This window comes from Myiozetetes cayanensis, unplaced genomic scaffold (assembly GCF_022539395.1).
Source record: "Myiozetetes cayanensis isolate MyiCay16 unplaced genomic scaffold, myiCay2020 scf40, whole genome shotgun sequence".
Lineage (NCBI taxonomy): Eukaryota > Metazoa > Chordata > Aves > Passeriformes > Tyrannidae > Myiozetetes > Myiozetetes cayanensis.
Window position 1 is genome coordinate 909,574 of NW_026087632.1, and position 15,910 is coordinate 925,483.

At 46.7% G+C, this 15,910-nt stretch overlaps 1 protein-coding gene and 1 long non-coding RNA gene across 4 annotated transcripts in view; one reads left to right on the forward strand and one right to left on the reverse strand.

Moving 5' to 3' along the window:
• The window catches only part of LOC126647738 (uncharacterized), an 853,551-nt gene that overhangs the window by 746,096 nt on the left and 91,545 nt on the right, over positions 1 to 15,910 (forward strand). The window lies entirely within an intron of this gene.
• WNK2 (WNK lysine deficient protein kinase 2) overlaps positions 1 to 15,910 on the reverse strand; it is a 107,756-nt gene that overhangs the window by 60,291 nt on the left and 31,555 nt on the right. The window contains 3 exon segments of the mRNA XM_050330249.1: positions 2,256 to 2,413; positions 6,864 to 7,084; positions 8,059 to 8,231. Coding sequence (XP_050186206.1) covers positions 2,256 to 2,413; positions 6,864 to 7,084; positions 8,059 to 8,231 — 552 coding nt within the window.

Genomic DNA, 15,910 nt, shown 5'->3' on the forward strand with positions numbered 1-15,910 from the left:
GAAAGATTCAGCTTTATCAAGCTACAAATATCAGCTTGCACAGCTTACACAAAAATGGGATAAAGCTGCTTCCCCTCTTTGGGAAAGTCACAGCACCTCTCTCATTTCCAGTAGGGACATTCCCTTGTGTCTGATGACACTGATTTCAGTTTTTAAACAGACACCCTCTCTTGAGCAGCCTGAATCCTCCCTCTCCCTTCAGGTCAGCTGGCCAGTACAGCAAGCTACAATTGCACCGACCTCCCAGTATCCTGGTCTTCAGTGGTGGGAAAAGACAGATACTGAACAATACAAACTATGCCTACAAAAATTACACTGCACATGAACCCCCCACCTGGCACAGGTGAGTGTTTGGTATCTGATGACACCATCTCTACACCCAGTGTGAGGGATCAGCACACAGCACCTCAGGAGATGCAATTCCCACCTGGAGCAGTGTTTGCTGCCGGCAGGATTTCACAGCACCACACCTCAGAGATTCACGGAATGGTTTGGATTGGAAGGGACCTTTAAAGACCATCCAGTCCAGTCCAACCCCCTGCAATGAGCAAGGGCATCTTCCACTACACCAGGTTGCTCAGAGCCCAGTCCAACCTGGCCTTCAATGTTTCCAGGGACGGCACATCCACCACCTCCCTGGGCAACCTGTGCCCGTGTTTCACCACCCTCAGCATAAAATAATTATTCTAGCCTGATTCCCTAAACCTCTTGGAGAAGGCAGGTGGTCTCAAACACCTTTCAAAATCAATCAGTTATTGCTAAATCTCACTGGGGGAGATTTTTGCTCATAACAGGCCATTAGATAAAAGGAATAGAAACTAATTCTGAGACCAAGCTTTTGGAGACTGAGAGATGGATCTGCTCAATGTATCTCCTATGTAAGCCTGACTACTCTTTCTACCACAGAGGTGCAAGAAATGAATCTGCAGCTAATCTTTGCCAGTCTTGGTGCAGCTTTTTTTCCAAGGATTACCCTTGCCCTGTGCCAAATGTGCAGACTGCATGTTCTGGTGTGCCAAACCACACAGCTCACCTCCTTCTTTGGTAGCAACCAGATGGAAAGAAGTGCTTGGGAAAATCTTTGCCAAACCAGTCAGTGTGATATTATCCACCTTGAAGAAAACCTCCTGCACCTCTTGGTTTCACTCAACCAAGTAGAAGAGAGCAAAACCACCGCTGCCAAAGCCTTTGGCAAGTCCCACTTCTCTGCAGTCAGTGATTTGTAATCCAAGAGCATCTTACAGACTCAGGAGTTTTCTCAGGCACTTGCAGCACAGCTCATGTAGACAAACACATTTATCATCTGGTGTGAGGGTGTTGGAGAGGGGATTTTAGCCAGCGCAGACATTACTTTAAACCGACTACTCCTCCAGTCTAACTCCCTGAAAATGCAGCAAACCCATAACCCTGGTTCCTGCCTGGGGACACCAGACCTTGCAGAGTTCCCAAATGCACATCTAAAGCTCCTCTGGCTGACTCCAAAACCAAATATTGCTGTCTTTTCCCTTTTGTACCTTCAGAGAATTTGCTACATGTACAAACAGAGAGAATCTGTGCTGGAACTCCAAATCAAACACTCTCCAGTGCATAAACAAGCATTTAGGCTGTAATCAAAAAGTTAGTTCTTTTAGCTTTGTGGGAAACTTTGTAGATCACAGAGTGACAGAATGGTTTGGGCTGGAAGGGAACTTAAAACCCATCTCATTCCAACCCCTACCATGTGCAGGGGCACCTTCCACTAGACCAGGTTGATCCAAGCCCTGTCCAACCTGGCCTTGGAAACTTCCAGGGATGGGGCTTCCACAGTTTGTCTGAGGACTTGGGTGATGGTTTCCAACTGGAGGAGGGGAGGTTTAGATCAGGTATTAGTAAGAAATGTGTTACTGTGAGGGTAGTGAGGTGTTTGCAGCAGGTTTGCCCACAGAAGCTGTGAATGCCAACTTGATCCAGCCTGAGAAGCCCTCATTTAGAGGGTAAGACTAGAGAGAAGCTTTTTCCCTGCTCATTCTTCCCGAGTTTTATGTATTTGTGGCTGATGGAGACAAAATCAATGACGAAGGTCACTGAAAATATTTGATGCAGCTGCACCACAGTCAGACACAACAATTCCAACTGTGGAATTACAAGCTTACACATAAACCTGCAACAGGTTCGTGACCCCCAGAGCTCAAGATAACAATACAGCACTCACATCAAAACACGCTTTGAAACCTTCAGGTGCCACGACCCGGCGGAAATTAAGGACATGTACTCACACAGGTTACTTTTCGGTAAATTTGAGCAGCATTCTGGCATTCTGAGTAAGGGTATTCTGAGGTAGCCATTTCCAACATGCACATTCCAAACGCGTAGACGTCCACGGATTCATCGTAGTGTTCCTCATACATTTCCGGGGCCATGAATTCCGGTGTACCTGCACAGACACACACACAGAGAATGTCCATGGCTTACAGGAGTCTGAATGGCTTTGACCACAAGCTTTTTCACCTGTAAGAAATGTGCCCAGCACAGCTGTGCACGGGCACATGCCAGGTTATTTCAGAAGAGCTCAAGCGTCCTCCAGGGAGGAGATCCGAAGTCAACACAACGGATTCATACGCCCGTGGCTTGCTGGTGATAATCCAGAGGGGGAAGGGGAGGGTGAGGGGGAAAGAAAAATTGAGAAAAAATATCAAAATTTTAAAAAATTAACAAGAAAACCAGCTGTGACCTACTGCCTGCCCATACTGCAAGCGATGGAATGGTTCCTGCCTGGGTGGAGAGAGGGATGAGAACAGGCTTGGGGATGTCAAAAGGGGAGAAGAAGTGAGAACCTCCACTCCTTTTTATGAATACAAATTTGCTTTTTTTTGTTGTTTTGTTTCCTCCAGATATACAGTGCAACCCCCAGCAGACAGACAAGCACTTTGAAAGCCAGCAGTACCACAAGTCACCTACAGAGTCACGCACAAAGCTTCAAACCTAATTCTGTCACTGGTTTAGTGGGACAAATCAATGAGGCTACTCACAGAATAAGGTCCTACTCAACGGGGATTAAGGTGTCAGAAATCTGATGCAACTGGGTAAATACAAAGTGAGGCTTTGTACTCATGGCTTCCTAACAGGAGCTGCAGCTCTGGGACAAGCACCAACTTACAGCACCTGCAACATCTGCTCAGCAAACTACTGTGAAAAGGGTGGGCTTATAAAGCAGAAAGGAAAGCTATTAACACTTGGACCATTTATTCCAGGAACTGTATCTCATACTGTAATTCATGCTTAGGAGTCATGCCTAGTTTATTCCATTTCTTACATGTAGAAAAGATGAAGGAAGAGAGATCAGTGCAGCTGTGTGCTGTGGGAGAGGAGCAGCAAGCTGCCAGGATTGCCAAAAGGAGCGTGAGAGGTCTTGGACCAAGAGGAGGACCCAGATAAACTCTGCCTGTCCAACTTCAGCACCCAAACTGCCCCCAGCCCTGGCAGATACCATCAGTAATATCAGCATTGTGAATAATTCTAGTAGTAATGCTTGTTATTACTTTATTATGACATCTCTACATCAGCAGCAAAAGCACAACTGTAATTAAAGTAACATATAATGAGAAGAAATAGTTCTTGCATATAGAATCACAGAATGTTTGGATTGGAAGGAACCTTAAAGTCCACCTTGTTTCAAATGCCCTGCCATGGGCAGGGACACCTTCCACTATTCCAGGTTGCTCCAAGCCCCGTCCAACCTGGCCTTGGAAGCTTCCAGGTATGGGGCAGCCACAGCTTCTCTGGGCAGCCTGTGCCAGGGCCTGCCCACCCTCACAGTAACGTGTTTCTTCCTAATATTTAATCTAAATCTCCCCTCCTCCAGTTGGAAGCCATCATCCAAGGCCCTAAACAAGTTGTGGAAGTCCCATCCCTGGAACTGTCTGAGACCAGGTTGGAGGGGACCTGGGAGGAACCTGGTCTAGTGGAAGGTGTACCTGCCCATGGAGAGGTTGGAACGAGATGATCTTTATGGTCCCTTCCAAACCAAAGCATTCTGTGCCTCTAGGATTCCATGACTTGTCTTAAACCCTTTTTAATGGTAACATCAAAGATGACTCACGAAATTAGGGCCTGCCAGTTAAAACCTCTGCTTCTGCACATTTTCTGAAGGAGACTCAGCCTAACTCACAAAACAACCCTCAGCACAAGCGCTGCTGGTAAAATTAATTTTGCAAAATGTAGGATTGATCTCTTCCCTTGTTTATGTCCCTTCCAACTAAAAGACACTCATTCCTCCAGCCTTGGTCAATCAGCTGCACCTGTGCCACAGAAACTCAGCCTAGTGCCTGCTCCCTGGGTGTTTCTCCCACCTGTCACCCAGGCAGAGGCTGCTGCTCAGAAAGGGTTAACAGCTGCCACAGGCAATGGTTCTGGAGCTGCTGCCTCTTTTTAGAAGGAACACTGCTCAGCAGCAGGAGCAAATCTCATGAATTACAGAGCATTTGAAGCAAATCTGAAGATGTGACAGCAACAGTCTAAGAAGCAAATGGAATTCCTGACACCGTTCCAAAACGGCACAAAAATGACATTTCCCCCCGTTGCTTGGGGTGAGGAAGCAATACATACAAGTGTCCTTCAACAAAACAGACCACCTAAAGGTAAAGCTGTTCAGCATCCCCTCAGCTCCTCTCGGCAGGGCGAGGTTTGCCCTGGCTCAGCTCCCACAGAGACACTGCAAGGTCAGGGCAGCACCGGCGACGGCACGGGCACAGCCAGGGAGGAACTGGACCCCAGCCACGCTGACTTCATCCCTCCAAGCCAAAATTGCAGCTACTAATATGCCTTTAAAGCTGCTACTTCTGCAGAGCAGGCAGAATTACTCATCACCAGTGTTTTCCAAGCCTTCCTAATTCTCTCCTTGGAGCAGCGCTACTCATGAAAATGATAAGCTCGGGTTTATTGCCAAAACGAATGCAGCCACGCTGCCAGCATCCTGCAGCCCTTTCACTATCCAATTCCTTTTCGACATGAGCATATTTTGATGGTTCACTGCTAGTTTCACAAAAACTTGTATTGGTATTACTTACATTATTCCCACTGTTGCTATTACTGCTATTATTCCATTATGTCCAATGGACAATTGTTATCCTGCCAAACAATTATCTGAAGAAATACTGAGCCTCAACAGAAAAATGACCATCAATTATTAGAAGTTAAAACCCAGAGAAACTGAACAAATATAAACCAACATGACTTCACTAAAAACCACGAGGTTAAGCAGACCCAGAGCAGTCAAGCACATATCCAAAATTTTTATCTTCTTGACTTCAGTGACACTGGGCTCCCTAAACATTAAGGACAATATTTTTGTGCAAGTGATTGCAAATAATTATACAAGAATAACAATATCTGAAATTTTGAGATGCTAAAATAATTATTTAAGCAACTAGTGCCTGAGAGATAAGGTGCTATTTTCATAGCTAGTCAGGGACCAGTGGCTGTCACTATCGGTTTGCCAACTCTTACTGACTAGAATCTAATTTCCATTTATATTGTAAGCTGAAATATATGCATGGTACCTCCTCTTCCCCTTCCAGCAGCATTACTCAGGAATTTGCAGCTTCCCAGAAACATCACCTGCAGGTCTGAACTAGGGAGATTGGATACAGAAGCTTGTTTGGGTGGAAAAGACAAACTGAGAATTCAGGAAAAACATTACATTTGCACCCAAAACACTCACTGTAACTTTTGCAAGGGAACAGTGTCCTTCCACAGTCACTCGGAAAATGTTCTCCCAGTTCAAGCAAACCCCAGTTCTAACACTTCTCACATGGGCACCACCCCAGGGCACTGGATACAGCATATCAGAGAAATCAGAGAATCACAGGATGGTTTGGGTTGGAAGGAACCTTAAAGATCATCTTGTTCCACCCCCTGCCATGGGCAGGGACACCTTCCACTAGCCCAGGTTGCTCTAAGCTTTGTCCAACCTGGCCTTGGACACTTCCAGGGATGGGGCAGCCACAGCTTCTCTGGGCAACCTGTGCCAGGGCCTCCCCACCCTCACAGGGAAGAATTTCTTCCCAACATCTGATTAATGTAAACCCACCTTCCTTCAGTTTAAGGTCATAACCCCCTGTCCTATCACTGCAGGCCCCTGTAAAATGTCCCTCTCGTGCCTTCTTGTAAGTCCCTTAAGGTACTGAAAGGAATTCAAGTGAAAATTTCTTTACATTTTGTACCTACTGATTATTTTTTTAGTAACTTGCAGGCTTGGTTTCCGCAGACCCTGCCGGGTCGGTGCAGGCAGGATGAGAGGGGTCCTGTGGCTGCCCCAGCACTGGGATATGATGTTCCAGCCAGCCCAGCTCCCCACAGTCTCCCTGTAAAGGAGAGAGGCACCAGAGCCTCTCCTTTCAGCAGCAGCAACCAGCCCCATCCCAGCACCACTGGAGGCAGAAGAATTCCCGGGTTTCTTCAGCGCTCCCTTGCTAGGGAGAGCACAGGGTATCCTTCCATCCTCCCTCTTCCCTGTCCTTCTGATTCTCCCTCCAAGCAGGCACAGAGCCTGTTCTCAAAGGAGGATACACACAAGCTGCTGAACCCCTGCTGCTGCTTTTGAGGGAGAGAGAAGAATTTGTGGATCCCAAATAATGCTCTATTTAACAAGCCAAGGAAAAGGTGTTTTACCACTGTGATACAGCAGGAAAGAGAACAGGAAGTTATGATAGCATGACCTACTGACTCCCATTTTTACAGTGGTATAAAGGCAACAGCCCCAAACATACTTTAACCTCTACTACCAACCTAAAATAACAAACCACTAATGCAAAATGGGAAAGAAAGATACTAAACAGACAACCACGATACCGACTGAGGGAAGCCAAGGAGGGAGGGAGTATTACCTATTACACTTTTGGCAAAAGAAGCTCTCTTGAGGGTTGCCAGACCCAAGTCTCCTATTTTCACAGATCCAGTTGGTCCAGTAATAAAAATATTGTCACATTTCAAGTCTCTGTGAATTATTGGTGGAGTTCTTGTGTGCAAGAAAAGAAGACCCTTCAGGATTTGCCGGCACCAACTCCGCAGGACTTTTGGTTTCATCACTTTAAATCTCTTCAGATACCTAGAGCACAAACATACACACAAGTGGGAATAAAGGAAATGAAAACATTTTATTAGAGATTCCAGGGGCTTTAACAGCTGAAACTCCATTATGGATAAAAGCCCCTTATTAGATGCCATAATAGCAGCACAGAAATATCCCAAAATTGAAAGGAATAGATCTTTTCAAAGCAGGAATTAGAGCATTCAATTTTAGGGAGGAAGATAATAAGCATTTTTGCTGCAAATACAACCAAATATTTGCAAGTTTAATAGTTCAAGCAATTTATTTCATGCAGAGAACAGCCTCAGAATATGTTTATACCCTCAAATCAGAACCACACTGAAGTTTAATTTTAACCACAAGCCTTCGACCTCTCTACCATGCATCTGCATTTCTTTCCATTTACCTGAGGCACTAATTGGGAGGGGACTTTTGGGGAAGAGGTAGGACCTGCTAATGCACTGGCAGAGGAGCACGCTGGCTGAGTACTGCTCCCATTGGGGCTGAAAATCTGTTCCAGAATTCATGCCAACTGCTTTATATCAACCTTAACAAACCGTCAGTACCAGAAGCTATTAATTAATATCGTTTAGGAGGTAACCTTGAGCACCTTCCGCTTCTAAAAGCGATTCCACCATTCAAGCGCTGTTCCACTTGAATTTCCTGACGAAACACACAGACACAAGCACGAAAAGCAAGCAACAAAACACACCCTGACAAACCCAGACGTCACAGGCAGAAGATGAAACGCGCCAGAGAACAGCTTCGAGTTGCGTAACCGAGACAGGGGAGCGGGAGACGGAGGCCAAAATCCTGCCTGTCAAACCACTGCGGTTCAAAACGCAGGGACCGAACGACAGGCACCAGAGAACAGCTCCATTTTTATTGCTTTTATCTGGAGATGGCTTTTTTCAGCACAGGAAAGTAGGATTTTGCTATAAATTCCCAGCGCTATTCTTAGCCCCCCTCGCCCCGGGGAGCGCAGCACTTACGTCTTCAGCGTTCCAGAGGTCATCAGCTCGGTAACCAGCACGATGCATCTCTTGCCTTTCGCGCAGGACTCCCAGAAGTCGTAAAACCTCACGATGTTTGGGTGCTGCAGACCTTTCAGCATCTCTGCTTCCTCTTTAAACCTCTGCCTCTCCACTTTTGTGAGCTTTCTGTCCTGCAAGCCAGAGAGGAGACATTATTAGCGGTGACGGACGACAATAAAGGCGCCGCATCGCCGGGGCATTCACAATTTTGGATTTGTTTTGCGCTTGTGTCAAGAGCAATTATAAAATCTTTTTTATGTAAGAGATGAGCAGCGTGGATGAACTAGGGCACTCGCCCTACATCCAGTGTCAAGAAGACAAAGAGATGCCTGTGCTACGCCATGCTCATGGCAGCACTAATATCTCAGGCACCGTGAACACACCCACGGATTGATGGATCAACCCTCAGCTATTTCTTCATGTTTGGGTTTTGTGAGGCTCATCATTCAAGGGATTATTGCCCACAGGATTTCATTTCCAGATATGAATGTTCTCCCGGTTGGGATGGCTCCCTCCACCCACAGCTGCTCCTGGATGCTCCGGCAGGGACCACCAGCTGAGGTCCCCGCTCGCCACACAGGCTCTACAGCCCAACCCATTTATCTCGGGGTAAATTAAAACCATACCACCTTCTAAACAAACTCAAACACACCCATTTTCCTATGTGTTTGCTGCTCTGCCTAATTTTACAGACTTTGCCCCTTTTTTGGCAAAGGAAGTGTTTCTTCAGTCTCTTCCACAGGCTGCTCGTGCATGGAAATACTTCGGATTAGGAATGTGAAAATGTCATGTTCTACTGCTCTGATTTTCCTATAGAAATTTCAGAGCATTTCCCATAAGCTCCTGGCTCCTGCCCAGCCCATGCAGAGCCTCTCTCCCCCTCCCACAGCCCAGCAGAAGCTCCTGGGCTGCCTGGACCTCACCAGCACAAGGAGAACACCAACTTGGTGTTGGATACTCGCTCTGACCTCTTTAATTGATGTAACAGAGCAAAAAGAGAGATCCACCCGAGACCCCACCACCACATCTGCCTGGTTTGACCCCCTGGCCAAAGCACTGCCCTCCCCTGCCCAAGAAATGCAGGTAGCAGACAGGAAGCCCACAGCTGAGAGCCAGGCAGCAGCTCTGCTGCTCTGGAGCAGCTGACTTTTTTTATAAGGTACAAAAAAAAAGGGGGGGGGGGAAGGCAGGCTGTCTAATGAGCCAGGCCAGAAGAGCTCCAGAATTGCTCTCAAATCCATCACTTCTTCCCTACTGCTGAGTTTCCTCCTAATTTAAACCCTGTCGAATAAATCACACACTGCTATTAGGGAGGAGAAGGAGCCTGTGAAGGCAGGAAGAGCAGAGTGGAAGCTGGCAGAGAAAGGGAGAGGCAGCCACACAGATCCAGCAGATTTGCAAAAACCTTCCAATTTAAAAAAATAAAAGTAATACCATAGCCTTTCACTCTTATTTCCACATTTCTGAGCACTGTGAGAACTTCTCCACTGCTACTTTAATGGTAACTCTTGAAAACATCCTTCAGCAGACAATCATATTCTGTATATTCCACATACTATGAGCACAGATCATTTGGGCAACTGCCACAAAGTGATTGTGGGAGACAAATGTGTGCTTTATCTGTAACTACAGTAGAAAGAATGTGGATTTTTTGCATCAGAATGACAGCTAAGCATCATTCCTCATCTGGAGAGGCAAGGTGAGGGCCAGGGCAGAGCAGCCACTCCTGCAGCCTCCACCACGGGAGGGGTCCCTGGTGCTATAATGGCTCAACCACCCTCCTAAATTCCTCCAGGCTGAACCTGACACATGAGTCGCTGGTGAAAGCATAAGCTGATTGACAGGGCTTAACAGTTGAAGTGTTTTCTACTCCGAAGAAGCAAAACCACCTGTTTAACTGCGTGACTCAGGGTCTAATCCAAACCCGAGAAACCTTTACTGAGGTCACAGACACTCATTCCCCACCACATAATCCACACAAGGTGAACTGTCCTCATCCCAAAGCTAAGGGTATAAGCCTGAAACAACCTTCGGGCATGACACTTTTAAGATGGGGAACAGGATTCTTTGGAAAGGTCATGCCAAAGAAAGGTAATCACAGACTCATGGAATGGGTTGGGTTGGAAGCGACCCTAAAGATCACCTGGTTCCAATCCCCCTGCTATGGGCAGGGACACCACCAGGTTGCTCCAAATCCCATCCAACCCGGCTTAAATCCACTCAACAAGACTTAAGGCATCTTTTGCATAACTCAGATTTGTGAAAATTTGGGCGAATAAAGCGTGTTTCCAGATTCACCCAAGGAGTCAAAACCTCTGTGTTCTCTGCAGCAGCAGATGTTTCCAGCCTCTGGACAGGAAACTCAGGGATGCCAAGATACACATGACAGCCCTGGTCCCCCGTGGCTTCCCAAGTGCAACAGCAGCATCAAACCAGCTCCACTGCATCCATGGCACTGCTGCTACCCTGGGCTTCCTCAAGGCATGAGCCCTGAGACTCAGAATACATTCTTCTCAATGTGACACAGGAGATACCAGTATCAGTTTGCAGGTATTGCCACGTGTGTCTCCATTCACACCCCTTAGTTCTTTCCCTCCTTGCTGGGACACAGAGTCCAGGCTCGGGAGGCAACGCTGTAATTCCATTTCAGAGAACTGAAAGCTGCCCAAGTCCACTGCTCAGCACCAAGGCAAAATAAAATCCAACCCTCCAAAGCCCCCAGCAATCACACTGAGCTGGCTCAGCTTTGCCAGGCAAAATGGAGATAAACAGAACCGAGCAAGATGCAAGACAACGGCTCATTTTGAGTTACTGCTAGGAAAGAATCTGTACAATTAACTTGTCTCTCTGTCTTAATAAACTGTGAGGAACAGTCTTGACCCTCTGCTGAGACTTTGACATTTTGTGATCACAGCTCCTGTGCCTCTCTGCTTACAGAGCTCTCCTGAGGGCACAGCCCACATGAGCTGCTGCTCAGGGTGCACGTTGGGCACAGCACCCCTGTCACAGACACTGTCCCATCACACAGACAGCCCAGAGGGCTTCAGCTCCCTCCTTTCACCTTTGCTACAGGTGAACACCATTAATGGGGCTGGGGTTACACAACGGATCCTGCACTATGGCAGGCAGTCTGGCAGGCAGGTGTTAAACCAGTGGTGAGAAGAGGTTCTACCTTCCGAGCTGCCTTTTCTTCATCCCTTCCCCCGGTTTTCCTGTTTCAAATCAGATCATAAATGCCTGGTAAGTCTTAAGCATCAAACCACTCAAAGCTAGGCAATTCTTTTTTTCTAAGAATAAACAATTCTGAAGGAGCTGAAGGAGGGTAGATTTAGATGGGATATGTAGAAGAAATTCTTCCCTATGAAGGTGGGGAGACCCTGGCACAGGTTGTCCAGAGAAGCTGTGGCTGCCCCATCCCTGGAAGTGTCCAAGGCCAAGCTGCAGAGGGCTTGGAGCACCCTGGGCTAGTGGAAGGTGTCTCTGCCCATGAGATGACCTTTAAGGTCCCTTTCAACCCAAACCAGTCTGGGATTTCATGAATTCCCAGTCAGCACTTTACAGCCTCAGTCTTGGTAAATCCCACACCCATTCAAACTGGAGTAGCATGATGTTTGCAGCAGGAAGCTCCAATAAAGTGAGTCCATAACCAAATTTCTGCTAATCCAACACATGTATGCTCTCTGCTTCTTCCTGCTCATCAAAGACAGGGTGAAAAAATGCCTCCCTCTGTTAATACAAAATTTATCCCTTCATTAAGTTCCTTAGTGGGGAACAACAGCAGAAACGGGAATTAGTAAGTAAATGTGTTAACAAAAGGAAAAGGGAAAGCTTACAAATTAAATTTCTGGAATGGCACCCAAATTAACAGCAGGAACATGTTCTGTTAGTCATCCCCAAGCATCATTTCCTCCAGGTTGTAACATATGGGCTCTGACTAAGGCTCTGACAGATATACAAGTGGGACACTGGCTTTCACCTGAGCCTTCAGAAGATTTCAGAGATTAAAAAATGAGGTCAAGTTGCTTCCCTAACTATTTGTGAGGGGCAAACAGACTCGGGAATCAACTCCATCCTCTCACCACGAAGAAAGGGGTTCTTGCAAATAAGACCACACAAATTTTTCACATTCAGTGCCTAGGACCATGTAGCAGCAGGGTTTGGAGCACAGCTGTTGCCAACTAAAAGGTTGTGCTGCTTTGCAGTTTCACAATGTTTCTTTAATTTCCTCCTTCTAAAGTCTTGAATTTTCACTAGCATTAAAAAAAATTAAGCAACTTTAAACAGTTGGATATCTTACCTATACTTCTTGACCTAAGGACTAGTGTCCAGCTAGCCTATAAATACTGTTTTCTTGGGGGAGGAGGGCAGGGGTTATGGAGGTTTTTTTCCTTTCATGCTTAAATTGACATAGCTGCATTTACTGATGGCTATTTAATTTTGTCTCATTTTGGACAGATCAAGATCTGTCTGGTGAGACAAGCAGGAGCAGTAGGTCAGCAAACGAGGACAGGGCTCAGCTCTGTCACGCAGAAGCTGTAACATCCCTGACCCATATTAGTGACAAAGAAAGGAAAACCAAATAGGTGTTCTGACCCAGGAACAGAAATCAAATACCTACCATCAGCAGAATGAGCATCTGCTCAGATCATTACATTTTCACATCCGTGTGCCAAATATGTACTTTTACTCACAGTACCACAGCTACTCTTCTTAACAGAGATGGCCTGGAGACATGAAATCAGCTGAGGGACCCGCTGCCAGCTGTCTCCTCTGGAGCTGCCTGTTGGCTTCTCATGGATTTATGAGTAGGTTCTGGTCTGCCCTACAGTCAGGAGTTGGGCAGTGACAGGCACTGCTCTGGAGGAATGGTCAGCAGACCCCAGACAGGGTAAATCAGGGACTTGCTCTGCTCCACAGTGAACTTCAGACACGTCAGTGGGTACCTGCACCTGTTGTTTCACAGAATCACAGAAGGGTTTGGGCTGGAAGGGACCTTAAAGCCCATCTTGTTCCCACTCTGCCATGGGCAGGGACACCTTCCACTGGCCCAGGTTGCTCCAAGCCCTGTCCAACCTGGCCTTGGACACTCCCAGGGATGGGGTAGCCACAGCTTCTCTGGGCAACCTGTGCCAGGGCCTGCCCACCCTCACTGGGAGGAATTTCTTTCTAGCTAAATCTACCCTCGTTCAGCTTAAAGCCATTCTCCCTTGTCCTGTCCCTCCATCCCTTGTCCCAAGTCCCTCTCCAGCTCTCTTGGAGCTCCTTTAGGTACTGGAAGGGGCTCTGAGGTCTCCCCAGAGCCTTCTCTTCTTCAGACTGAACAGCCCAAGCTCTGTCTCTGTAAATTCTGTATTGTCAGCACTGCCTCTTTAGGGAAACGGCACCACATTACAAGAGTTTCCAAATTTTAAATATTCAAAACCTTTAGAAACAAAGATGAATGGTAACACATTTTAGAAGAAAAAAACACCCCAAACTATTTCTGTCTTTAAAATGAAAACTTTACTTATTTACTGCCATCACGTTTTGCATTTCACATTCAGGCTTGTCTAATCCACTATCAGAGGAATCAAGGATTTCTCCCAGAGCCATAACTGGGAGCCAAAGCAGGCTCAGACAAGCAGCAACTGGGACTGTGAAGGGCTCAAGGTATCGCTGAAGTGGCTGCTCTCATGTACCAGCTCTGTCTTTAGTATTATTCTGCCTATGCCATAAATTTTTAAAAGCATCCACGACCTTCCATTCCCACACCCTGGGCACTCAGTTATAAGCACGAATCCCTTAAAGCAAACCTCAAGGATAAAACCCCCTTCTCCGTGAACAAACAGCAGATGCCATCAGACAACTTGCAAATCAGGACAAAAAAAAAAAAAGAAAAGTTACAGCTTCATTCCCTATCAGCATCCACATCCAGCCAACATTCTTCTTCACTAAGTCACCCTCGGTGAAGTTACAGCCTGTGATTTGTCGATTTGTCGGCGTTAGTGAAGCGCAGGGAGGTTTCCCAGGGGGAGCTCATTTTCCAAAGGCATAAAAAGCAGCCCCTGTCCCCATGGATACTCAGAATTCAGTGAACAGGAGCTATGGGACGGGCTGAGGGACTTATTTGCCTGAGTCATTGCTGGAAATCTATGGAAAATTAGGAGCTGAGTTTATGGCTAAATTTGGCACGGCAGAAAAGGCTGAGTGTGCTCTTTTTTTTGTTGGATGCAATCGTAGCTTGCTGCTTTTTAAATTGATTAAGGCACGTGTCAAAGCCTAATGGCAGAGGAACGATGGGATTCACATATTCTACTGAACCTCAGAGCTTCAGCAGCTCGTCCTGCAAGGGCAGGAGGAAGGGGAGTCACCTCAAATCACCAATCTCAACTCAAGAGCCGCAAAAACACCCCGAGAAACCCAACACCACGGGCAGAGCCTGTGTTTTCCAGGTGAAAACCTCCCAGCACAACTGCACCACGGCAACCAACGCTTAAAAAAAAAAAAAGCTCTTGTCACAAGCAATTGAATTAATTGCAGGTAGCACCTCATTAACTTCCTTAATTACCAGTACTTCACAGGCTCCACATAAGCTTGTGACTGCGGATGAAATACCAAAACAGTTCCGGATTGCCTCACTAAACACCTTTTTCCAAGGAAACTCCGAAATCAATGAGTGAAAAAAGCTGGATAAACCCCACTTTCCAGATCCCCTCTGAAAGGAGAAAGCCCAAACCACCCCAAAACCACGTTAGACATGCCATGAGAAGCTGGCATTTCAGTATTTTCTGGAATGCCTTCTGAGCCCGGCATTCATCAAACTTTATGCAACAACTGGTGGTGTTTTTAAAAACCGTTTTGCTTCACCTACTTCCCGTCACCCGTTAAACATCGTGTTTGGGCATGTAAATTATCCTCCTTTTAGTGCCACCAGCGGGGCAGGGATGCTCCAGCCATCCCTTGCAGGCTCAGCCCTCGGCCAGCCCTCAGCAGGGGTGGAGAGGGACATTTCAGCGCTACTGCCTAAAAAAATCACCTTCGGAGAGGTGGAATGGGCGGGGTGGGGAGCAGGGAGATGCCACTGCCCCGGCACCAGTCCAGCAGCAGGACACTCAGCATGCTGAGAGAAGCCATCCTGGGTTTTTTTTTCCTTCTTGCAGCTTATCTCCTCACTCTAGGATAGCATTCAAATTAAATTATTTTATAGGTATGAAATCCCCTTCCATTTTCTGCTCCAGTGGAAGGTCGTGGGGGTTGGAACAAGGTGACCTCTAAGGTCCCTTCCAACGCAAACCATTCTAGGATTCTGTGATTCTCTTTGCTGAGTAGACATGACATTTTTCCTAAAGAAGGGGGATTCCACCCTTTGCCTGCTGGAGAACCTGCCAGAGAAGCCCTACCACCCTCTGCAGCCTGCCAAGATGTACCAAAAACGTTGCTATTTACCCCATTCAGTGTCCAAACGTTGATGCTCACTTGGCCAATGAGCTTCTCCAGCCAAAATTAACCCAGCACGAAGAATTAGCAGAACAAGCAAACTTTTATTTAGCTTTGCTCTGGCAAATTTAGTCTGAGGGCAGGATTCAATCCTGCCTTTCAAACAGGCAAACAGCAGTTTCATTTCCCATCCTGCTATAACCTAGCAATGGCATACTCTCAGTCTGTAAAACGCTCTTAAAGTGAAATACTCTTACTAGTGAATTAATTATAATCCACCAGGAACTGAAAGCAGCTCACCCAGGGATGGGGATCGGGTGATTATCTCTGGCTCTGCCTCTTCCTCCTGTTGTGAGGGTCCTGCTTCCCCTTCATCCCTCACTAAGTGAACTGG